At 42.4% G+C, this 16,137-nt stretch overlaps 1 protein-coding gene across 3 annotated transcripts; it reads right to left on the bottom strand.

The window, feature by feature from the left end:
- Window positions 1-627: 627 nt before the first annotated feature.
- LOC121727666 lies at window positions 628-16,137 on the bottom strand. Of its 3 annotated transcripts, XM_042115629.1 has the most exons (13): window positions 15,923-16,137; window positions 6,331-6,380; window positions 6,058-6,171; window positions 5,559-5,856; window positions 5,379-5,493; window positions 4,070-4,157; window positions 3,829-3,989; window positions 3,437-3,622; window positions 3,066-3,245; window positions 2,659-2,809; window positions 2,390-2,567; window positions 1,474-1,616; window positions 628-1,339 (listed from the first exon to the last, which is right to left on the bottom strand). In XM_042115629.1, the coding sequence occupies exons 1-13, from the start codon at window positions 15,969-15,971 to the stop codon at window positions 1,229-1,231; spliced, it is 1,824 nt and encodes a 607-aa protein (XP_041971563.1). In that variant the 5' UTR covers window positions 15,972-16,137; the 3' UTR covers window positions 628-1,228. The 3 variants fall into 3 exon arrangements, with proteins under 3 accessions (XP_041971563.1, XP_041971562.1, XP_041971564.1); XM_042115628.1 differs by lacking the exon at window positions 6,058-6,171 and having other exon boundaries at window positions 6,217-6,380; XM_042115630.1 differs by lacking the exon at window positions 6,058-6,171 and having other exon boundaries at window positions 6,217-6,356.

The raw sequence follows: 16,137 nt of genomic DNA, 5'->3' as shown, positions 1-16,137 counted from the left end.
ATTAAATGCGTAAAACCAGAGAGATAAAATAAACCAGAAGCCCTCCCACGCGTAAGAGGATCCGAAGTAAAACGGAGTCTGGCCAGAATACTGGGCTACATTAATTCAGAACACACCCTAGGTTTTTTCTGACAGATGGCAGACAGTCAGACACTGACTTGTGCCTGTCAGTGTCTGACTGTCTGCCATCTGCCATACGACTGATTTCACCCCATCGAAGCGCCTGCAGACTTTTGATAGCAAATGTTTTATGAATATTTGCTATAATCGCTATATTGCTCTTATAATCCACAGGAGCTTATTAATAGTCCATAGATATTATTATTATTATATTACGACGTTATCATTATCTTTTATGAAAATAACGACAATCTTCGCAATCATAATATGGATATTTTTAAGTAAGTACAAATATTTTTCCCTGATTTTTTTGGAACGAAGTTCCTTATCGCGCGTTGAGAAAGGGGGCGAGACGAAAAGTTGTAACGACACAAAAGTGTCGTGTGTTTCTATCTCTGCCTCTTTCTCTCTCTCTCTCGCATTGAACAGTGTGGTGTAGCGACGATTTTTTTTATTTTTTTTTTGTTGAGTGTATACAAATTTTTTGTACATAAGAAATAACTTCGTTCCATCCGGGTGTCCCTTGACACCTCTCAAGTTTTTTTTTTACCGAATGATATCTTTTGAACTGTATTTTTACCAAATCGGAAATACTAATAGCTTGAAACTCTCTCTTGGACTCAGTCCATCAGCACGGAGGTGAATGTCTTAATGAGCGGCATCTCCACGAGGAGCGTGAGGATCACAGCGAGGCAGTAGGAGAAGAAACACGTCGCGCACGTCTCTATCGGCCGAGACAGACTCAGTCCATCAGCACTGAGGTGAATGTCTTAATGAGCGGCATCTCCACGAGGAGCGTGAGGGGCACAGCGAGGCAGTAGGAGAAGAAACACGTCGCGCACGTCTCTATCGGCCGAGACAGACTCAGTCCATCAGCACTGAGGTGAAGGTCTTCATGAGCGGCATCTCCACGAGGAGCGTGAGGGGCACAGCGAGGCAGTAGGAGAAGAAACACGTCGCGCACGTCTCTATCGGCCGAGACAGACTCAGTCCATCAGCACTGAGGTGAAGGTCTTCATGAGCGGCATCTCCACGAGGAGCGTGAGGGGCACAGCGAGGCAGTAGGAGAAGAAACACGTCGCGCACGTCTCTATCGGCCGAGACAGACTCAGTCCATCAGCATGGAGGTGAAGGTCTTCATGAGCGGCATCTCTACGAGGAGCGTGAGGGGCACAGCGAGGCCGTAGGAGAGGAAGATCGTCGCCAGTGTATCCATAGTCTGAAGAAAAATTACTATTATTATTAACAAATATTGTTTTTGACAAATCAGCAAAATTATGCGATAGGCCAGCATTTGTTCGGCCTTCAGGGTCAAAAAAGTAGATAAAGCAATACATATAATAAATAAATTACCAAATTATACTGATTGAAGTCAAAAAGACCTCGTCTGGACGCGAGGAGAGTTTTAATGACGCACCAGTGCACCGTCAACATGGACAGTGACATGCGACCCAGCGGCCTCCAGAAGCGCCATAGTGCAACACGCCTCACGACATCTGCAAAGTTAAAATCATTAATTGTTATAGTATCTCTCCATCCTCTTGGTGGCCATTCTGCTGAAAAATAAATCAACTTTTTGATATTGACTGATCGAGATAAAAGATATTATATAGTTCGATATATCACGGATCCCACTAACAGGTCACCACTTTTGTGACAATGGGTTTAAATTGCGATGTAGGTTATAATGATGATGATGATAACTACTGTGATTGATGTAGTGGCAGGTGGAAATATAATATGTTGATTTTAACTTTTTATGAAGTAATCTAAGCAAATACAACCATTAAGCAAGATTTTGCACCACAGTATACCCTACTACATACTACTACTACTAAAGTATACAGTACTGATAGAAAGAACTCTGGAGTCTTTATAGATACCATTTTGAGGAGATCGGCGTTGTTCAAAAAAGTGCTAGGTATACCACTTTGTAAATTACATCAATCGTCATCATCACCATCACTACACCATACATCATCACGCTATGACTCTATTACTGGTACTTCTCATAGACTTTTCATCGAGACGGATGCTTGATCACTATTGCCGTTTGTTAATCGATTTTGAAACTTTTTTTATATTTTAGAGGATATAATTTGTTTGAACTTGGTGTTATGGTCAACAAAGTTAAAATATCATGATGGGATTTATAAGGTATCAAAGAAATTCCTAGCTCGGGAAACATTCAGGGAGAATGAGAAGTCATTAAACGTACAAAAGAAAAATAACATTAAAAACGCTGGTGGTTAAGTTTTTAGTAACTTACTGTCTAGATTGTTGATTATGCCAATGGAATAGACGCTGAGGAGGAGAAGAAAGACTGGCCTCTCGATAGCGGCGTAGATCGCAGTGGTGAGCGGAGACCGCCGCTCGAAGAACCACTCCCCACACATTACCCAGGATATCATGAGCGGGAAGGACAGGTGGTAGCACCACAAGTATAGCTAAAGTGTGCAATTCATGTTAACCTTGCAAAAACTTTTATATAATTAAAGGTTGCTAGCATTAAAATAACAAAGCTTTCATGCCAGCTACCTTTGAGTCGCTCAATTTGATGCCCCGTTCCTGAACATGCTTGTGAACGTGTGCTAAGATGATACCAACAAGATATGCTGGAACATTATTCAGGGGTGACAAGTAGAAGTTGGTGAATGATCGTGAGTTTCTGAAGAACTGTCGAAGATTTCTGAAACGTATAGAACTTGATAAGGATGGATTCTGGTGAAGAAAAAATCAAGTCAAAGACAAGAATTGGAATTAAGGATTTGTGATCTAGTTTAAATAACAGGGATGTAAATTAAATCTTTAATTGAACACGTAATCACTACAGGTCTATTAAGATTGCAGCAGATAAATTATAAATTTATTAAATTAGCTTGATCTTTATTTTAGGAATAAGTTGTGATTCAAGGTAGGTTAATTTATTAAATGTTATCACTTACTCTGGAAGTGCAATGAAGATCATGGATTCCCACCCATTACAGTAAGCCATCAGTCCGTTGAGAACAGATAATACGATGAACAGCACCGACAGTACCGGGAGGGGCTTCCGTCCAGTTATTGTCAGTAATGACATCAGCAGGTAGGCCGCGACAAACAGTTGTAGGTCCGCAGCGAAGGACCTGAAATAAACGCGTCGGTTAAGTTACAAAGATCGATATAGTGCATAAGTTACATTAACAAAGAAGTAATTTTGGAGTTTTGACTCGAGTTGAAAACTGCATGTTGCGACGTGCATTTTAGTTTCATAAATTATTATTTTTTCGATAATTTTTACTGAGTGTCAAATGTTATTACGGTCGCTAATATTTACCAGGTGGGCGCTAAGCAATGGTCGTCGTTGTCGACGAGGTTGTGCAGGAAGAGCGCGTGCCAGAGGAACTTGCGGCGGCAGACGTCGCTCTCCTGGAGCACCAGGTTCGGCCACAGCGGCCCGTCGCCGGTGTAGCGCCACCACGTCGCTGCGAACCCCACCACCAGAAGATGAACTGGTAATAACCTGTATTTAATGTTTTTTTTTTCTTTATTTAACTTGGGGTCGTCTATGGGCTCTGCGCCTTTATTTGCTATCTTTGTACTCGTATTGTTTTTCGCACAAAGGATAATTGAAATAATATTATTAATAAATATGTAATAATTGTAGTCCATCACGCCATGGACAATTTTTTTTAAATAATATATGATATATAATTGTATCTGTTTTACCTAGCTATTCTTCTAAGTGTAGCCAGGGGTAGTTGCGAGAAGTGAGTGCTTCTCTTGAAGATGATCTGACTGTGGGTATACAGGAAGCTCGACGCCATCACAAACGCCTGGAGCGCCAACTGCCCATTCCTCATAAAGTAAGACCAGGACTGGAAGTACAGCTGTAAATGTCGTTTTCATGTACTGTTCAAATCGTATATATACCAATTTAAAAAAATATATTAATTTTAAAAAGACTTACTTGTTCCACGTGTTGAGGGTTACTCAGGAACAGCTGATGGTACACAGCCATGATGTGACCCACGATGAATAGTACGTGAAATATCACCCTGTATAAATAAATGCGTCAATGGGAAAAATAAATAAAACAACATTTAATATAAAATATGTAAATACCGCGAATTACGAAGAAGGTATTATAACCGGTGGTAGGCACCTGTATAGTCCCGACGTTAAGAGAATATTTGAAAAAAAAATCTGAATAAAATTTTATTTTTTGAGTTTGACTTTGAGTTTAATAGCCATACACTGAAGCTTTTAGAGGCATCCGCTGAGGGTCGCGGTTGTGTATTCCGCGTATCCCGTGGCTCTGCCTTAAGCGGAAGAGCAGGAACACTGTTGGGGTTTTAGTGGGTATGCCCAGGCGCGGCCCTCCTCCCCCAGGGAGTCCCACATACCCCGGTAGCCCTCCCCAGACTGCCGGGGATGCGTAAACGCATGTCCCCAACGAAAAAAAAAAGGCAGTAGTAGTTGTATTTTTATCGTTATTAAGAAAAGCACAGTTGAAAATATGTAAATAACAAAGGAAATAATACAATTCTGATAATTGTATTATTTCCTTTGTTATTTATATATTTTCAAATACATAAATAACAAAGGAATAATAACCCTTAGCCGATGTCGATAGTTCTAAATGTAGAAACACCAGAAGTCCTACAATAGTGCGTAAGTTGTCAATAAATAAATAGGGGAGTAACAATTTTAAACATGGAAGTGAAGCACAGCTAGCAAAAAAAGACTGTGTCATGTCATGGCAACGCCACGAACAAAGTAATTTATATACTTAGTTTGTTCGTGGCGTTGCCATGACATGACACAGTCAGTTTTTGTTCATGTGCAATATTAAAAGGTTTAGCGGTGCAAAAAACCAAAAATTACGACGACAAACACGGCCAATATGGCAGCGTGTGGCGTGGGAGGGGGGAGGAGGGGTTTAGAGTAGGCGCACAGTCGACCGTGTGGTATTATCCACTTGATTTTAAATTAAAATACTTTTGATTATGTTTTATTAAATATTTTATTAAAAAAATGAAACGACTATGACAGCTTCCCAGATGCAGAGTTACGCCCATACAAAAAAATACAACACTAATTGAGATCTTTCATTTGATATAGGTAGAAAAATGTTACATGGGACGAAACCGCCCATTCGTCTTTATGAGGAGGACTTATTTTATTTTCTGAGATGAATGTGATAATAATGATCATTATTTTGAAGGCACATATTGCCCGTATAAGCGATATAGGAATAGAATATTAGAATATATTACCTGAACCCTTCAAACGGCGACAAGCACTTTAAGCGTGGGTCTTTATATTCTTGGAGCGTGTTTTTTAAACTTTGCCAATTAAATCTGATGGACCAGCTTTTGAGGACCTTGTTTTCTAAAATAAAATATAATGTTAATTATTTTATGAGATTTTTTTAAATATTAATTGAAAAGACATACTTTTTCCGTTTGAAATCTTAACGTCGTATACGGTTCCGAGTACATTAAGCGCCAGCAATACTGCTACGATCCATAAGAAATGTTGATCTCGTTTTTCAATAGCTTTCTTGTGAACGTTTTGACTGCAGTGGTAGGACTGAAGTACTAACTTCATCCCCAGAGACACCTCCTGCGCCTGTGCACAGCTGCTGAACCGGTCTCCATGGGTTGCGTTGGCGAGGTCTGGACAGCGGCTGCTGAGGCAGTACCCGCGGTGCAGCAGCGTCCGGTTGAAGTGACGGGGCTCCGATGAATATTCCTGGAATTATTAAGGTTACTGTCTGAAAACAGTTACTGAAAACAGCCCGGTCATGCAGCGGTGACAGGACGGCGTCTGCCAGTCCGCAGCCAGACGGATCGTGCCCACACAGTACAGAGCTCCGGGCCGGGAGAGACAGCGGTCATAGTCATCGATCTGATACAGCTCCGGCAGTTTAGAAATTGTATTATGTATAATTACCTCGATCATGCGGTAGTATCGGTAGGACGGCGCCTGCCGGTCCGCAGTCAGACGGAACGTGCCCGCACAGTACAGAGCTCCGGGCCGGGAGAGACAGCGGTCATAGTCATCGATCTGATACAGCTCCGGCATTCTAGAACTTATAGTAGGTATAATTACCTCGATCATGCGGTAGTAGCGGTAGGACGGCGCCTGCCGGTCCGCAGTCAGATGGAACGTGCCCACACAGTACAGAGCTCCGGGCCGGGAGAGACAGCGGTCATAGTCATCGATCTGATACAGCTCCGGCAGTTTAGACCTTGTAGTATTTTGAACGTCATTGTCTGAAATTATCAACCAATAAAGCGACTTGCTGTTTGACATCATACTAAATTATTTTTGGCTGCAAAGAGACAGATCATGGTGTATGGTCATATTTATAATCACTTTCGTTATTACATCTCAACTAAGCAACACGGCTTTGTAAAAAATAGATCCACTCTCACTAACTTGATCGAATACAAGAATTATCTCTGTCAGGTGTTTGCCTCTGGTGGACAGGCTGACTCCATCTACCTGGACTTTAGTAAAGCCTTCGACAAAGTGGATCATTCCCTGCTTATTTCCAAGCTTTCACATTATGGCATTCACGGTAGCTTATTGAGGTGGATAGCTTCATACCTCCGCAATCGCAGTCAGCTTGTTACTGTGAAGGGTTTCTCTTCTCTCCCCGTTTCGGTTCCCTCCGGGGTCCCCCAGGGGTCTCACCTTGGTCCTTACTTTTTGTCATATTTATTAATAAATAAATAAATAAATAAATAAAAAATTAAAAATTAAAAATCATTTATTTTCAGACCATTGATCCATAGTGTTAGTAACAATTTGACTTAAAAAACTATGTTAGTAGTACACTTATATAATTCACAATTTAATAAATAAAATTATAAAAATTAGAAATAATATATTATTGACCTAATTTGTCGACTAACGTGTCCTTCACTTTTGTACGCAGATGATCTAAAAATCTTTTCTGAAGTAAACAACGAAGATCAGTTTGCTGCGTTACAAAATGATCTCAATGCCATCTCGGACTGGTGCGTATCTAACAACATGAACCTTAATGTTGAAAAGTGTTGTGTGATATCTTTCACTCGTAAGAAGTTTATGCACAATAATTCTTATAATGTGCAAGAGAGAGTCTTGTCAAGACAGCAGACAGTAAAGGATTTTGGTGTTTTATTTTTGATGAACAGTTATCTTTTCGTCCGCACTATGAGCATATATTAAAAAAGTAATAAAATGTTAGGGTTTGTCATACGCTCCACACAAGACTTTAGGAAACCAAATAGTGTTCCAGCATTATTTTTCAGCTTAGTCTGAAGCGTGGTGGAGTATTGCTGTCCAGTTTGGTCCCCCTTTTACAAAACACACATCGAGAGCATTGAGAGGGTACAGAAAATGTGTTTGAGATATCTTACACGAAAACTTAATCTCGGTCGTGTGGTAAAAGACTATATCACTCAATTGTCCAAATTCAGCGTGTTACCGTTAAGCGCTCGTCGTGAGAGATACGATCTTCTTTACCTGCATAAAATACTCCATTCCTCTATTGATGCTCCTAATCTTCTATCACAAATAACTATTAATACTCGGTATAGATCGCATAAACCGAAAATGTTCGCTATCCAGGCATTCAAAAACAATACGTTTTATTACAATCCGCTAGTTAGAATGTGTCGTACTTATAATGACCTTGTAGTGGGTATTTGGAGCGTAGATATTTTTCGTCAATTTTCACATTACTTATGTGGCGAGTCGTCGTGCAAGTTGCAAGGCAAGTTGCAACTTGCATGTAAACGCAGCACCAAAATCACGCCACGTGACGTCACACTCACCTGATTTCGGGGGATGCCAATACGCATTGCGTTAGCTCCACCCACTTCGTTATGGCCGCTTACTATCGATTGCCTATTTGTCTACGCGTAGGGCCGCCATGTCTTAGCACCCCCGCTCCAACACAGGAACGGCCAAGTGGGAGTCGTTATTATTATTAATTATTTTTTACTATAAATAGCCGAATTTGAAAATGTATTAGGACATTCGCTTTTTAGGGTTCGTTAATTAATTTTGTGTCCGTTAATAGCGAATAAATCGAAGTGTTTGTTTTGGCATCTTTTATTTAAAATTTAAATCAGTAATTTAGAGTTTTGGCAGTTTTCCTAAAAGTAATTTAAATTGAAGTAAATAGTGGATTTCTAGTAAATTCATATTATCGTAAGTAGCTAGGTAGCTCCTAGCTGCTTCACTGGTGACCCCTGACTGCACACGCCCCTTCGGTTCATCATCAGCATCAGCCCAGGTGACCTAAATGGCGGACCAAGGTAGGACACTTCCGGCTGCACCAACCGCTGCACCAGCCGCTGCACCTGCCGCTGCACCAGCCTCCGCGCCTGCCACTGAGCCTGCACCTGCCAAGGACGTGCTGCAAGAAGCATGCCGTGTTGGAGTACGGACACCTACTTTCAACTCAGAAGACCCTATGCTATGGTTTGCACAGTTGGAAGGTCAGTTTGTTTTGTCTAATATTACTGCAGACACCACCAAGTTCTACTTCGTTCTGTCTCAACTGGACCCCCAGCATACCATGGCAGTTCGGGACCTGGTCGTTTCTCCACCAGCTTCAGGCAAGTACGAGAAGCTGAAGACCGAGCTGATCAAGAGACTGTCAGCATCACAGGAGCGGAAGTTGAAGCAGTTCGTCTTGCATGAGGAGTTGGGCGATAGAAAACCCTCACAGTTTCTCCGCTACCTGCAGCAACTGGCCGGTCCCACCGTACCTGAGGATCTCATACGTACGATATGGTCCAGTAGACTACCAACCAACTTGCAAACCGTAGTCGCATAGCAGGTGAATATGAGCCTCGAGAACGTAGCTGAATTGGCGGACAGGATCAACGACATCGTGACAGTGAACGGGCAAGTAGCTGGCGCCAGTGCACCCCCGATGCCCCCGATGGTTGATTTTTCACCTGCTTCGACTTCTACCCATCAATCCATCGAAATGTTGACCCGGACAGTAGCCGACTTGATCAGGAGGTTGGAGACAATGAGCATGGAGCTCCGTGAACGCCATCGCTCCCGATCCAGAGGTCCATGGAGATCCCGTTTTCGTTCCCGCTCTCGTTCCCAGTCCAGAGATCGCTCCTTCTGCTGGTACCACCACCGGTTCGGCGACCGGGCTCTAAAATGTATTCAACCCTGCACCTACAAGAAGAAGCCTGGTAACTCGGGAAACACCATGGGCAGCCATTAGTGGCGGCGAACGACTGCCTAGCTATTTCGAGCCGCCTGTTCATCACGGATCGCAAAACTAAGGTACAATACTTAGTAGATACGGGTTCAGACCTGTGTGTATTTCCGCGATCCGCTGTACGGGAGCCACGCATCAAGACTAAGTACGAGCTGTTCGCTGCAAATGGAACAGTTATCGCCACATTATTTGCCGCTTACTTTAGACTTAGGCCTGCGTCGCGCATTCACTTGGCGATTTATAGTTGCAGACGTCTCCAAGCCCATCATCGGCGTCGATTTCCTAGGTTTCTACAACCTACTTGTTGACTGCCGCAACCAACGCTTAATCGACAGTGTCACATCAATTACAGTTGCCGCACCTCGTCTCAAGGCTACTGAGAATATTTCATCAGTCCGCACAACCCTAGAGAATACGGACTACGATAGACTGCTGAGAGAGTTCCCTGAAATTACTCGCCCTGCTGGTAGACCAGGTACTCCTAAGCACACTACAGTGCATCATATTCGCACTACTCCAGGTCCACCAACGTCCAGCCGCCCCCGTCGTCTCGATCCTGCGCGGATGAAAATCGCAAAACAGGAATTCGACGAGATGCTGCTGAGTGGTACAGCGCGCAGATCAGAGAGCGCTTGGTCTTCGCCTCTTCACCTAGTCCGCAAGAAGGATGACAGCTGGAGACCCTGTGGGGACTACAGAGCGCTGAACGCTCGCACAGTTCCTGACAGATACCCCATCAGGCACGTTCAGGATTTCGCTGACCAGCTAGTAGGTAGCACCATGTTTTCCACCGTGGACTTGATCAAGGCCTACAACCAGATTCCTGTTGCTGAAGAGGATATACCCAAGACTGCGATCACCACACCCTTCGGATTATACGAATTCCCGTATATGACATTCGGGCTTCGTAACGCTGCACAGACCTTCCAGCGTTTTATGGACGAGGTTCTCCGAGGGTTAGACTTTTGCTACGGGTACCTTGATGATATTCTGGTCTTCAGCCGTGATGATGAGGAGCATCAGGAGCACTTAAAGACTCTTTTCGGAAGGCTAGCAGAGTACGGAGTTCTGATCAACACCAACAAATGTAATTTCGGTCAGTCTGAGGTGAAGTTTCTGGGTTACACAGTTTCTGCCGCAGGTATTCGACCTCTTGAGTCCAAAGTGCAAGCAATTCTGGACTTCCCAGCACCCAAGACAATTAAGGATTTAAGGCGCTTCCTGGGAATGATCAATTTCTATCGTCGCTTTTTACCTTCCACAGCTTCCTTGCAGGCACCCCTCAACAACCTTTTGACAGGACCGAAAGTCAAAGGTTCTCATCCAGTCACCATGACGCCGGAGCTGCAAGAAGCTTTTAATAAATGTAAGCAGAGTCTTTCACAGGCAGTACTTTTGGTTCACCCAGACCCTCAGGCCGAGCTTGCAATCCAGACCGATGCTTCTGACTCAGCGATCGGAGCTGTTCTGCAGCAGAGGAAGGATCAAGACTGGCAGCCGCTCGCTTTCTTCTCCAGGAAGCTCAGACCTTCTCAGAGGAAGTACAGCCCTTATGATCGAGAGCTCCTGGCTATTTACGAAGCGATCAGGTATTTCCGATACATGGTTGAAGCAAGGACCTTCTCGGTGATTACAGACCACAAGCCACTGACATTTGCTTTTGCCTCACCTAGAGAGAACTGTTCTCCTCGTCAGTTCCGATATCTGGACTTCATCAGCCAGTTCACTACTGACATCAGATTCGTGGCTGGTAAGGACAACGTTGTAGCCGATACGTTGTCACGCATTAATGAAGTTTGTTTGCCCCTAGATTACCATTCCCTGGCCCGCGAACAAGCAACGGACTCTGAGTTGCAAGATTTGCTCCAGAATGGCTCGAGTCTCAAGTCGGAGAAGCTGAGGATACCAGAGTCAGGTGTCGAGGTATATTGCGACACCGCTGCAGGTACACGACCTTTTATAACAAAATCTTTTCGCAGGCAAGTTTTTGACTCTCTTCATGGCCTGAGCCATCCAGGCGTGAAGGGAACAGTCCGCCTTGTAACAGAGAGGTTCGTCTGGCCTGGAATACGCAGGGAATGTCGACAGTGGGCTAAGGAGTGTCAAGCATGCCAGAGAAGCAAAGTGACGAGGCATACGACAGCTTCTTTGTCAGCATTTAAGACTCCATCAGCACGCTTTCGCCACATCCACCTTGATATTATTGGTCCCTTACCTTTGTCTTCTGGCTTCAGGTACTGCCTCACAGTCGTCGATCGTGTCACCTGTTGGCCTGAGGCGTACCCGCTCCAGGACATCACTGCTGAGACCTGCGCAGCCGCCCTAACCTCTGGGTGGATCGCGCGGTTCGGCTGCCCTGAGCACATCACCACGGACCGCGGCAGGCAGTTCGAGTCCCACACCTTCAAGGAACTCGCCGCCCTGGTCGGGGCCTCTCATCACCTGACCACCTCTTACCATCCCGCTGCCAACGGCCTGGTTGAGCGTTTGCATCGCCAGCTCAAGGCAGCCATCACCTGCCACGCCACTACGAGCTGGACCGAGGTGCTGCCCTGGGTGCTCCTTGGCATCCGCAGCGCGTGGAAAGAAGACCTTCAGGCATCGGCAGCAGAACTAGTCTTCGGTGAACCGCTACGTCTACCTGGCCAGTTCTTCACTTCCACTGTCAACGAGCCGGTAGACATGAGCAGCTTGGTGAGCAGACTTCGTTCCCACATGCAGAAGCTGGCACCTCAACCCACGTCTTGGCACACTAGTTCCAGTCGACCCTTCTATGTGCCAAAAGACCTGGACAAGGCATCGCACGTCTTCCTCCGCCAGGGGCCTGTACGAAGACCACTTGAAGCCCCGTACCTTGGACCATACAAGGTGCTCCAGCGAGACAAGAAGACGTTGGACTTGGAGATTAAAGGGAAGACGCAGAAGGTCACGATAGACCGCGTGAAACCAGCTTTCGTCGCGAGAGAGACGGCTTCATCAAACCAGGACAGTCCACCAGCCGAAGATCAGACTGCGGTCAAGAAGACGAGGAGTGGACGCAAGGTCCGGTTTCCCGATTTCTTCCGCCCGTAGTCACGGTCTCAGCGGGGGAGTAGTGTGGCGAGTCGTCGTGCAAGTTGCAAGGCAAGTTGCAACTTGCATGTAAACGCAGCACCAAAATCACGCCACGTGACGTCACACTCACCTGATTTCGGGGGATGCCAATACGCATTGCGTTAGCTCCACCCACTTCGTTATGGCCGCTTACTATCGATTGCCTATTTGTCTACGCGTAGGGCCGCCATGTCTTAGCACCCCCGCTCCAACACAGGAACGGCCAAGTGGGAGTCGTTATTATTATTAATTATTTTTTACTATAAATAGCCGAATTTGAAAATGTATTAGGACATTCGCTTTTTAGGGTTCGTTAATTAATTTTGTGTCCGTTAATAGCGAATAAATCGAAGTGTTTGTTTTGGCATCTTTTATTTAAAATTTAAATCAGTAATTTAGAGTTTTGGCAGTTTTCCTAAAAGTAATTTAAATTGAAGTAAATAGTGGATTTCTAGTAAATTCATATTATCGTAAGTAGCTAGGTAGCTCCTAGCTGCTTCACTTATAAGAAAACGATCAACAATATTATGAAAGCCAAGTATTTGCCATCTCTTGTTTTCACCTCTGACATACAATGTTAATAACCCCCATAATACTTAAGGCGGGGATTAATCTCAATCCAAAACTATAACTTTGCACACAACCAAAGACCAAGCGTATACGCATCGCAATAAGATTCATTTTAACTTAGCATAAAACTGAAGTCACTCAAACGGATTTTCTCTATTTTTCATGTTTTTTTTAAATATCTTTGGAAATAAATATTAAGAAACAAAATTGTTCGGTTAAAGAATTTTTAATATAGATTTACTAACAATTTATTCAAATAAAATGTATAATTATCCTAGTTAATACTTATATTTCGATGAAATAGATTTTTATCGGAGGTGAGTTTGTAAATTAATTACAGCCAAAGTATTAAGTTTTATTAAAATGTTTATGGTTTAAGGTATTTTAAATATTGTGCTTTATACCTCATATTTTTTAAAACTTCGTTATTATATTGGAACTAGGTAAACCGGAAGTCGCGGAATAACAAATTGAGGTTTATCCTCGCCTTAATCATTTTTCAGATCCATTTCTTTTTTCTACACAATAAGTATTGTTTATTTTGTTTTGTTTTAGTAATTTAAAGGGACTAGGCTGTTATCAGGATAGGTCTTCATCGTAAAGTGAGCTTCATGATTCAAGCTTCATGAGTCAAGACAGTGCCAGTGGCGTGGGAAAACGGGCGAGGAGAATTCAGTACGAAAAGATACCACCTTATAATCTCTCTACTATAATTGTTATTGAGTTTCTATTAATAGAGATTATGAAACAACGACAATTTGTCGTAATAATTTCCAATTGAAACTATGGCGTCCGCCAAACACTTGAATTGCGAGCGCGTCTAACACCGGTCACCGGAATCATGTCCGAACCATTTTCTTCTTCTCCTTCTTTTTTATCCACAGACAATAAATCATAGTTTTGCCATATTCGGCCAGTAACATTTTAATTGGCCGCCTATTCAGTGTTTAGCGTTACGTCAGAGCGATAACTCTATTTCGTTTGGAAATTACCAATTACAATATTATTCTACCAAAAATCATATTTGAAGTAAAACTATTTCCGCAGCGCCGTCAAATTTATGTTAAGCTAAATATTAGTCACTCATTGTATACTCAACGTTTCGTAGTGGATATTATCAGTTTTCTTGTGATAGTTTATTTTTAGTAACAACCTAATAATATTTATGTTATGTATACTATTTTTGGGTTGCCGTCTAGCCTAGAACTTAAGATTATGTTTGTACAACGATGCAATGACTGTAATCTGTCTGTATCTATACATACATACATACATAAATAAAAATAAAATTTGAGTGTCTGTTTGTAATATTGAAAGAACCGTTTTCTACTACATGCATATGAATGTATGTAGGGTACATACACCAAAACAACATTTTTTACAATTTTTGTCTGTATGTCTGTCTGTCTGTCTGTCTGTTTGTTCCGGCTAATCTCTGAAACGGCTGGAGCTATTTTGCCGGGACTTTTTTTGGTAGATAGCTAATGTAGTAAGGTGTGACTTAGGCGACTTTTAACCGACTTCCAAAAAGGAGGAGGTTATATTTTACTTTTTTCATATTTGTTAGCGGACTATCCATCTTTGTTATTATACTATGTTGACGCGGACGAAGTCGCGGGCAACAGCTAGTACTAAATATAAATAAATAAATAAATAAAGCTCACAGATTAATAAATAATTTATTACTACTGACTGATTTACGGGATCAAGTTTTAAGAAATAACTATAACAGAACCGGAAATTTTCGGGAAATTCGGAAATTTCAGAAAAAGTGATCTCGTTTTACAAAATAATGAAAACATATTATAATGTAGTGTAAAAGTAATTAAAAGAGCCATTATACAAGTACATATAAAATATAGTTATAATTTCCTCCTCGCTGTTCACAATTATAGACTGTGTGAATGAGGCAAAAAATTTGATTTCATCATGTATTGTTACGTGCTAGGGTTCGAAGGATTTGGAGAGAAAGACCTGCTTACTCTCTTGAAGACTTTATTCAATTTAACACTAAGCGCTAGGTCCAAACACTAAGCACTATCACTGTCCTAGGTCGTGCCAAGTCATAGGTTTCACTGGTTCACTCACTATTGATCACTTATTTTCACTCCGAAGTCGCCTTGAAGATCGCTCGTATTGAACTGATTAATTGGCCCGCCTGACTGCGGCTATTTATATGGGCCCAGGTGAGTTTCAGAATATTCCAGAGAATTCGTATCTGACTCGCGTAAACATGGGTTGAACGTTTCTAGAAGATACCCGTAGGTAATCATACACCTAACGCCATCTAATATCGAGTAGAGGATTTATGTTGTCTCTGTTCCCTCGATAAGTTTCGCTGGTTTGACGCTAGATGGCACTACGTGTCCGTACCCGTAACAGTATTATATTTCTCTATGCACTAAAACTAATAAGTCTAGTCTCCTTTTTAGGGTTCCGTACCCAAAGGGTAAAAACGGGACCCTATTTCTAAGACTTCGTTGTCTGTCCTTCTGTCCGTCTGTCTGTCTTCAGGCTGTAACTCAAGAACGGTAATAGCTAAGGAGTTGAAATTTTCATAAACTGTGTAGATCTGTTGTTCAAAATTCTTTTTTTGTTGTATAGATTAGGAGCCGATTCCGAGATTCCATATATATATATATATAAGATTCTGTGAAAATTTCAACTGCCTGCCTGTTGTCATTAATTATTGATATCGAGCAAAAAAGGCCAAAAAAATCATGTTTGTTGTATGGGAGTCCCCCTTAAATATTTATTTTATTTTCAGTATTTTTGTTATAGCGGCAATAGATATAAACTATCTGTAAAAATTTCAGAACTCTAGCTATAACGGTTCCTGAGATACAGCCTGGAGATAGACAACGGAGTCTTAGTAATAGGGTCCCAGAATAGTAAAATAAATAGTTTACCCACCAAAAGCTGTCACCCCGGATAGGGCGAATGCAGCGACCACCAAAAACATGAGTGCGTTCCACTGCGACAGAATAAAGACTTTATTTAGCACTCTTGATCACTGGTAGACTGAGGAGACAGAACATGATGTTCCAACAAGCAGAATATAGTGGCATTCATGTGGTAAACTCTATAACATACTTATGTTGAAACTCTAAATAATAAAAAATACAAAA

The sequence above is a fragment of the Aricia agestis genome, chromosome 6 (assembly GCF_905147365.1).
Source record: "Aricia agestis chromosome 6, ilAriAges1.1, whole genome shotgun sequence".
Taxonomy (NCBI): domain Eukaryota; kingdom Metazoa; phylum Arthropoda; class Insecta; order Lepidoptera; family Lycaenidae; genus Aricia; species Aricia agestis.
Note: the sequence above shows the minus strand (reverse complement) of the source record. Positions and strands in the feature narration are given on the sequence as shown.